Source organism: Plectropomus leopardus, chromosome 4, assembly GCF_026936395.1.
Source record: "Plectropomus leopardus strain MGB_pleo_1.0 chromosome 4, ASM2693639v1, whole genome shotgun sequence".
Taxonomy (NCBI): Eukaryota; Metazoa; Chordata; class Actinopteri; order Perciformes; family Serranidae; genus Plectropomus; species Plectropomus leopardus.
This window is the reverse complement of record NC_142179.1, coordinates 2068201-2077523: the sequence shown is the minus strand read 5'-3', so window position 1 is coordinate 2077523 and position 9323 is coordinate 2068201. Positions and strand designations below refer to the sequence as shown.

General features: G+C 33.4%; 1 protein-coding gene across 2 annotated transcripts in view; it reads right to left on the bottom strand.

Annotated features, from left to right (window-relative positions):
* Nucleotides 1–2918: 2918 nt before the first annotated feature.
* The window catches only part of prdm6 (PR domain containing 6), a 118790-nt gene continuing 112385 nt past the window's right edge, over nt 2919–9323 (bottom strand). For both annotated transcript variants that reach the window (XM_088076243.1, XM_088076242.1), the window contains exon 9: nt 2919–8277. Coding sequence is in view for 1 of the 2 variants with exons in the window: in XM_088076242.1 (XP_087932368.1) it covers nt 8163–8277 (115 nt within the window). In the remaining variant the exon portion in view is untranslated. The remainder of the gene's footprint in view (nt 8278–9323) is intronic.

Sequence of the window (9323 nt, the reverse complement as noted above, 5' to 3'; positions counted from 1 at the left end):
CCTCAATAACAGTTTATCTGATTCCATGTTCAATATGAGGAAGAAATATGACTGTTTCTTGCTAAAAAATTATCCTCCCAACAAAGTGCTCTGCACTTTGTTGTTTTTTTCTGATTGAGTACTAAAAAAAAAAATCTGTGATTTGGAGAATAAAATCATGCCTTTATGGGAATAAATAGTCACTTTTCTTTCTAATTTTTGTCCCCAAATGTTAAAGCATAATTTTATTTATTTTATCCTTATTTTATTTTTATTTTTCTTATTTATCTGTATTATTTCCCGCTGGCTGACAGTCACTAACTAAAAATCTTTAGTTTAAAAAATGTCTTTTTTAAAGAAGTTTGTGTATTTTTACAGAAGTGTAGAGGAGCAAGTAATCCTTTAATTTAAAGCTGAAAATAAAGTTGTCATTTTGCAATATAAAATTAAAATGTTAATTTGAGAAAAAAACAGTAACATTACAAATATAATAATAAAGGACAAAATAATGTGATTATTTATTTAAAAAAATATTGTTGTCAATTATTTAGAGATTTTTAAGGCAACATCAGAAAACAGACGATTCATAAAATCCTATTTCCCTTGTCTTCCAATTTTTAAGATTTTTAAAAAAATGATTTAAGTCATTTTAATACCAATTAAGGCATTATTTCTGGGTTGAATTTCTAGCTTTATATGACAGTTTAAGGCTCTGTGGAAACCCTGCATGGTTTACAGAAACCCTCTTCAGTTATATTATTTATAATTTCATTACATGCAACATCCTTTTTCTCTATAATATGATCAATTATTTTTTCTTTTGCTGCATCCAAGAGTTTGTGCTTTGTTTTTTGTATTCTGAGTATAACTTTCACATTGTAAATATGTTTCATATTATTTAGGTGGAGGTTAATGAATCAGACATTCTTGGTTTCCCTCTTCTTGTATATTTTTGTCTTTTTAAATTTGGACTCGTTTAAATAAATAAAACTAAAAGCAGTTAAAACTCGTCTTTTTCCTTCTCAGTCAGCAGTTTCTCTCAGTTTGTTTTTCTTCTTTCGCACTAACTGCTTCTAATTCAAACTTCCACTTCCATAATCTCATTACATGTAATCTAATCTGGACTCATTCACATGTTTGTCAGACAAAAAAAGGAAAGAAAAAAAAAGACATGAAACTCTGGGCTCTGCGATCGTTTGTTTGGCCTCGGGGTTTCAGATTCGGTTCCCACGGTGAAAAAAAACGTCTGTGATTGATGTTTGAAAACTCTGACTGTGTTTGTTTTGGTGAATTTGTCGAATCCTCGCGGGAATAATCTCCGAAATCAGACTGGAAAGTGGAAAGTCCAGTTTGTGTTTGCAGGCTGACGGAGCTAAGGTCAAGGCGGGGCTGCGTGTGTGCGTTTGTGTGTTTGTGTGTGTGTGTGTGTGTGTCTGTGTGTGTGTTGAAGATTATTAGCAGTAAGTGGAGGCAGCTGGCAATTTAAACTAAACTTTCTGTGTGACTGTTAACAAAAAACAAAAAACATAATTGGTTGAGCTCGAAACATTAAAGTGGAAATTTCAGATGATTTTGAGTCACACCCCTTTTTCTAAATGCTCCAATCACAGTTGAGCAATAGCAAAAAATACAGAATAATGCCCACCTTGACCTGTAAATATTCTGCACTTTATTGGTTTCCTACAGCTGATTATTAGGGCCACATTGAAAGGGGAAAAAATCTGAGATTTTGAGAAAAAGTCATATTATTATGAAAAAAATCATAATTTTAAGAAAAAAGTTGTAATTTTGAGAAAAAAGCAAGATAATGAGAATAAAGTCATAATTTCAAGAACACAATTGTAAATTTTGAGAGAAAATATAACATAAGTATATTAGAATTAGTATTATTACAAAAATAAAATCATAATTATGAGAATCATGTCATAATTTTTAGAAAAAAGCAGTAATATTATAATTAAGTTCTTAATTTGAGGAAAAAGGCATATTGTTAAAAACCCTAACCCAGAATACTTCCTAATAAAATAAAATCAGAATATTTTGAGAAAGAAGTTGTAATATAACAAGAATTAAAATGTAATTACAAGAATAATGTTGTTTTGATAAGAATAAAGTAAGAATATTTCAAGAAAAAAGAATATTAAAAGGAGTTGTAATTCTGAAAATAAAGTAAAAGGAAAGTTTTGATATTTTGGAAATAAAGTCATGATGTAATGAGAATCATTTTGGAATACTTTAAGAAAAAAAGTTTCATTATCATAAGAAAAAATACATTATTTACTGAGAATAAAATAAAAATATTTTGGGTCAAACTTTGTAAAATTAAAAGAATTAAGTTGTAATTATGAGAATAAAATCATGTTTATAATACCAAAGTCATAACTGAGAAAAAAAGTTCTATATAAGTTCTATAAATGAGAATAAAGTCCAGTTGTCTCAAGGGAAAAAAAAGATGGTATAATGCACTGAATTGTAATTATGAGAATAAATTTGTAATTATATGAATGAAGTTCTATTCTAACAAGAGTCCTAATACTCTGAGAATTAAGTCATAACTATGAGAATAAATAAGTAGGTAATTTCAAGAAAAAAGTTGTTACATTATAAGATTAAAGTCATAATTTGATGAGAATAAAGTAAGAATATTTTAGGGGAAAAAGCTGTAATATTGTACAAATAAAGTTTGAAAATTTACATTTTGATACGTACATGTTAGATGGAGCAGTCTGTCTTTTACGAGAAAAATAAAAGAAGGTTTAGGCTGCTAAACATATACTTAAAAAAAGGATTACATGTTTAGCTCATAATCTCATGAAAATGACCTTTTCTTTTAAACAGTTGCCTTTATTCTCTGTTGTAGTTTTCACTCTCAACTGGTAAAAAATATTCAAAACGGCACATTTCACTGTGTCATTTTTTGTTAAAATTCCCATCAAAGCTTGTTGTTTTATGTTTTTCTCACACACGTCAGGATTTTAAACAAAATAAATGTTAAGTATATTTTTAGAAATGAGTGCGGCTGCTTCAGACAGTCAATCATCAGATCGTTTTAACACGCCGTCTGAAAAGTTTTGTGGAAAAACACTTCAGAACAACAAAACCACAGAGAATTACTGGTACAAATCAAAACTGGATTTCAGCTTTATTTCCAACGGAACAACATCTTTTTTGGTTTTTGATCTCATTTTGTCATTCGTTAAAAAAAGGCCGGGGAGGGAGGGCAGGGCGGGGTGGGCGGGTTCAGAGAAATCATGCAAACAAGATCAAGTGGAAATGGATTCAGAGGATTCTTTCAGTTTGGCACGACGGGTTTGGATTTCCAGCAGAGTCTGTCGATCACATCACAGAGAAAATGATTATCATCGTCAGAGAGGCCGAGCAACGTTCAGCTTGTGTTCAGACGATCCGAGAGGTAATTTCATACGGAAAAAAGGTGTTTATTTATCAATTAATTCTATATATAAATATTTTTTTTTTTACTATTTAAAACCTTTGATTTATGATGCAATAAGGGTTCAGAATTTCATTTTTAATAAACAGATGACTAAGTTTGCAGAATTATTTCTCAAAGGAAGATTGGAGTAAAAATATTTTTAAAACTTTTAATATACTCTGTGTACTTTTACTTCAATCAGAGATTGCCTACACTCAAAAAAAGGAAAAAAAAAAAGAATATCAAGCTATAATTTTGAATAAAATGTAACTAAATTTAATTAAATCAAAAGTTAATTTATAATAATAACTAAACACAACATAAATATGCTTTGTATAAATTCAATTAAAACAATTTTAGTAAAGAATGCTTTATGTAAAAGATAACAATAATTTAATATAATTCAATGTAAGTTGCTTAATTTTTCATATAACGCAATATTTTACCTTAAACTAATGTAATAAAAATACACAGAAACTTATCATGTAATTAAATTAATTAAAGTCATTATGTTTTTGGCATAACTATTTTTTGAGTGTAGATTTCCCAGAATGAATTGAACATGTCCAGAGATTTTTTTAAATTTAATTCAATTTTATTTTTTTTAGTAATTTAATGTGTTTTTTTTTCTTCTGAATGACTTTTCGTCTCTCTGAAGTTTTCCGTCCTCTGGATCCGTGAACAGAAACTGAATTTGCTCGGAGCTCTGGTTCATATTCACATTTGTGTGTCAGTTAAATTATTCACCTCAGTATTAACGCTCCATCATATAAAAATCCTCATAGTTTGTATTTCCTTTATATACAGCATCGGATCAATCTGCACTCTGAGGTAAGAGACGTCTCACTCAGGCACAAAACTGCTTTTACTTTCAGTAAAGTAAAGACATTTGTTCTGCCAAACTTTAGGATTTCTTATCTCATCACAGAGCTGATAAGAAGTTTACAAGAAATGGAGATAAATCATCTGACATATTAGAATATGTTTTATCATTAATTTGTGCAACACTTGGCGATCTGCAGCTGATAAATCAAGTTTTTGGAACAAACTCTTTCTGTGAAAATGAGGGAAAAAAACTTCATTAAAAGTATCATTTGTGTTTAGAGTAATGAAAGACATATAGGTTACAATGAGGTTAATCTGATTTTCGATTGATTTCTTTTTCCTTTTTTTAAAGTTAAAATTTCAACATGGTGTCTCAGTTTTCATAAACAGGGTTAATCTGATTGACATAAGTTGTAGTTGACCCTTTAAAAACCTGCACAAAATGGTTTGATTTCTTTCAAAAACATGAGAACGCACCAAGTAACTTAATAAGATATGGCCGAAAAATTTGCAAAAAAACAAAAAAGGAGAAAATTACCTGAAAGCAACAAAAAAAAAAAGAAAAAACAAGTAGAAATTTAATTAATAAAAAATAAATACATACAGTATATATGTATTCATTTTATATATTTTACTATATTTTCTATGTAACATAATTTTTAATATAAAATTATTAGAATTATAAGTACATTTTTATGGATGTTTTTCCCCCCACTTTGGATAATTTTCTAATAATCCTACCCAGTTTTTATTCAAACGAATTTTTAGGTAACTTCCTTGTCACCTTTTTCACTTGCAATCTATAGGACATTACTCGTTAAATTGACTATTGGCTTTTTTCCCCAAATAAAGCCAATGTGCTCAGGTTTCAGAGGGTTAAGGAGTAACGTGTGTAGGTGGGGCTGACCAGAGCTTCTCATGATGCCAGCTCTCATGCGACATCACGTGAGCTGTACTATTTGTGTACTTCAACACCCTCTGTTAATATTTGCAGAATATTTTTGTCTTTTCTGTTATCTTCTCGCCTTTATTACTTTCTGACTCAAATGCCATTTTTTGTTTTTCGTGCCATTTCTTATGAAGCAGCTCATTGCTTTCTTCAGAGAAATCAAGCCAATTTTGCTCAGGTGTCAAAAAGGGTTTTAAACACAACTTTCACACGTCCTAGTGAAAGATTTGTCCACGTCTCAAATAAATAAACAAATAAATAAAATATTGATCCTGACTCTGTCAAAGCTGCTCACAAATGTTTGCGTGATTAAAGTAAAAGCTGTTTTTTTCCTGCAGTGAAACGTCTCTCTGAGTTTTGTAGATTTACATCCAGCAGCTCTGTTGGTCTTTGGGAAGAGAAGTTATAGATTATTATTAATATTAAAGCTTTTTTAACTCTCAGGCACAAAAACCTATTTGGTGTTCATGTAATAATAACTGTGCTTTTACCCTCATTTGAATACAAAGTGTATCATAATGACACAGGGACTATTTACAAGTCTGAGATTGCTCGTGAATGGATTCAAACTTGAATTATTTAGCAAATATACTCTATGAGACAAACAGAGAGATGAGGAAGTATTTTTTTAACCAAAAACATTTGCCCTTATTGTGCCTCAGATGATCGGATGTCATCTTTATACTCATCTGCAATTAAAAAAAAAAAAATGAAGAAATGGAAGAAACCTTTAAATGCCAAAATGAGAAAAAACTGGCTTTAACCGAAATACTTTTTTTTACGACTTTATATTTAACACTTTCTTTATGAACCGTGGGAATATTTCTATAAGAAATCACATCCATTATCTCTTCCGTGTTTCCCTCCTTTCTCGACACACCAAAACTTAAATTATCAACATTAAAAAACAAAAGTGCTCGAAGCATGATATGAGCTACAAGATAAATATAATTTATGTTTGTTTTGTCCTTTCTTTTTTTTTTTTAACAATACATACTCCGTGTCGTTTTATTTGTTCATTTTGTGATGTAAAACTGGATCGTCGTCCTCAGACGTCCGTGTTGTTGCTCGTTGTGCATTCTCAGTCTGTTTGCTTTGGTCGCGCCCTCCTTTGGCATCGCTGTTGCAAAATAAAATAAAAAAAGGAAACCGAGAAGTAAAGCTACAGACAGACCAATCAGTCTGCTTTTTTTTGGTATTTCATTGTTTCTGTCCCGGTTTCAAGAAAAGAGTTTTCTTTGGAGGGAAACCTGACAGGATTCCCCAAAAAGTCTCCAATAAATATCCTCGTCCAAAAAACTTTAAGTTTGTAAGTCCGAACATCTTAAAGTTCTTCTTCTCTGCTGGGAAAAAAAGGATCTTTGGTTTGGTTGAATCAGGATTCTCTCCAGCAGGATGAATGTGGCTTTAAAGTCTCTCCACAGTCAGTCAAAAATGTCAAAGTCAAAATGTTTTCACAAAAAGTGGCTGAATCTGAAAACGCTCTTAAAGAACGACATTTTCAGGTTTTCCTAAAGATCTCCGTCCACACTGAAACGCCGGGAAACAAGAAAATCTTTGGTTTGGTTTTGGTCAAAAATAATAGGTTTTAACAGAGCGGTGAAGTAATGAGCCCGAAATAGCTGAAGTCCGTTTGCATTTTTGCACTTCCAGTTCCCTCGTTTTAAAGTCTCTGTTTTTTGGGGTTTTTTGTTTGTAGTTGTGACGTTTAAGTCGTGCGACCGCGATGTAGTTCCTGTATAGCCTAACAATAGCTTTTCACCTCTGGTGATTTCATTAACATTTCAAAAGTGGTGTTCATCTGTGAAGATTATCACGCTGAACAAAACGTGAAAGTGTCATAAACTCATGTTCGTCACAGAGCTTGTTTCTTGTTTTTGGCGATAATCAAAAATCCCAGAAAGTCATCCCTTCACCACTCTAAGTTTAGAGAAAGGTGAATGGAAATACCGCTGTCAAATGATACATTTTTTTAAAAAATTACAAGTAATTGCAGAATTATTATACATAATTGCATTTTTTAACTGCATGTTTCCAATTCTGTTATTTTGCGTTAAAAAACAGTTGTGAAATCTGCATTGACGAGGTGAAGCAATTCTTACCAAACTGTCTTGATTAGAAAAACCTGCATGGGAGGAGCTTAAAGTGGCACGGCCGGTATCATTAATATTTCAACTTTCGTTAAGACGAGTATGCGTTTTTTTGATGAAAAATGGCCAAAATTCTCTGATCTAACTTCGTTCCTGGCTGCACTGCAGCACAACAACGTGACACAGTACAATCACTTAAATCAAGGAAAAATGACCAAAAGTCTACAACCCAAAAAAAACAGGAGCACAATATAAAAAACAAACAAAAAATCGGGATTATTTTAACAGTTTTTGTGACATGAGTTGCGATTTTAGTGTAAACGGTCATTTTAGCATTTAATTTTTACTGAAAAAATGATGATGATGTTATTTTTGTTCTCTGATGTACAGAATATATTTTTTAGGACAGTTTTTAGGTGTTTGCGACAGTTTACCTTCAACTTGACTCTATTACAAATATGGGAGATTTATGAAAACTGCGTTAATGACTTTTTGACCTCTGAGTGCAAACGTCTGGTTACTGACTGCTGCTAACTTCATTATTTGTTGTAAATTTTGAATGTTTTATGTTTGGTAATTACACTTTATTCTGAAGTGCAGTGAATACTTGGCACAGAGCTTTTATCTTTGTTTATTAAGTGCTGTTTCTGTTTATTTTTGCAATATGTTTTATGTCTAATTAATTATTTTGTGAAATAAAAGGTGGTAATTAATCTGATGTGCGGACTTCAACTAATGACTGAGGAGAAATCTCGTTAGTCGGTATTTTCAGATTAACGGTCAGAAAATGTGCATCTTTGTGTGGACGGAGAGTTTAGGAAAAGGTGCGTTTTCATATTTAGCTGCTGAGATGTGGGCGTGGTCTCAGTCAGGAGACAGTCGGGCGTTAATCCACCTCGATGGACTCGCTGCTCTCGCTCACGGGTTTACACTCGTTGGGGAGTCGCTGGTGGCGGCTGAGCTGAGTGGCCTGTGTGAAGCTGCGGTCGCAACGCTCGCACCTGACACACGTGCGTGTACAGAAACACACACACACACGCACACACACACACACACACACACACACACAGGAAGAGAAACACAAACCAGATAAAAGACAGTGATTAGTTTGAGCATGAAGAGAAGGTCGGAAAAACACAACAGAGTTTAAACAGCAAAAGATGAACACACAGACACATACACACACACACACACACATGCGCAAACACACAAAGACACAAACACACCACTTTCAGATCTGGACATTTCTATGATTTTGGGACACACACAAGCATGCATGCATGCACGCACGCACGCGCGCACACACACACACACACACACACACACACACACACACACACACACACACCTCCCTGTTAACTCTAATATCCAGTGACAGTATAAAGTGTGTGTGAGGCCCAGCGGAGCAGCAAGCTGTAATTGTTGCCCTGATCTTCACAACCTGACCGACAAATTACACACACACACACACACACACACACACACACACACAGAGTTCACCTGTCAATAATCTATCTAGTGGGCCGGGGAGGGTATTCCCATCTCACACACACTTTTACAAACACACACACACACACACTCTGCAGCAGAGACAGATAACGCAGCGTCACTGTCACTTTCAATAGAAACAGAGAAGAGAGGGAGCTTTTAGTCTGAGCCGGGGGGGCAGTTAAATGTGTATGAATGTGTGTGTGTGTGTGTATGTCTTCAAAGAGAAAGCTGTGTTGAGGTATTGGACTTAGCAGCCCTGAAACAAGACTAACATGGTGTTAAATAGATAGCGGGGGGGACGGGGGGGAGGGGGCGTTAGTGAGATAAGGAAGCAGAGACACGTTTTTTTGAAGCTCAGTGTGAACGACCGTCGTTTAAATGCTCTTTTACTTGGATATCTGTGCATTAAATCTCATTAACGTAGCAGAGAACGACAGTCAGTGTGTAGTAGTGTGTGTGTTTAGTCACCTGGTTAAAGTGGCCTTTCTGCAGGAGAAAGACGTGTTAAATAATGTGTCAGTGTAAAAAAATGGTGCAGTTTAGCTGGTGATTTTGT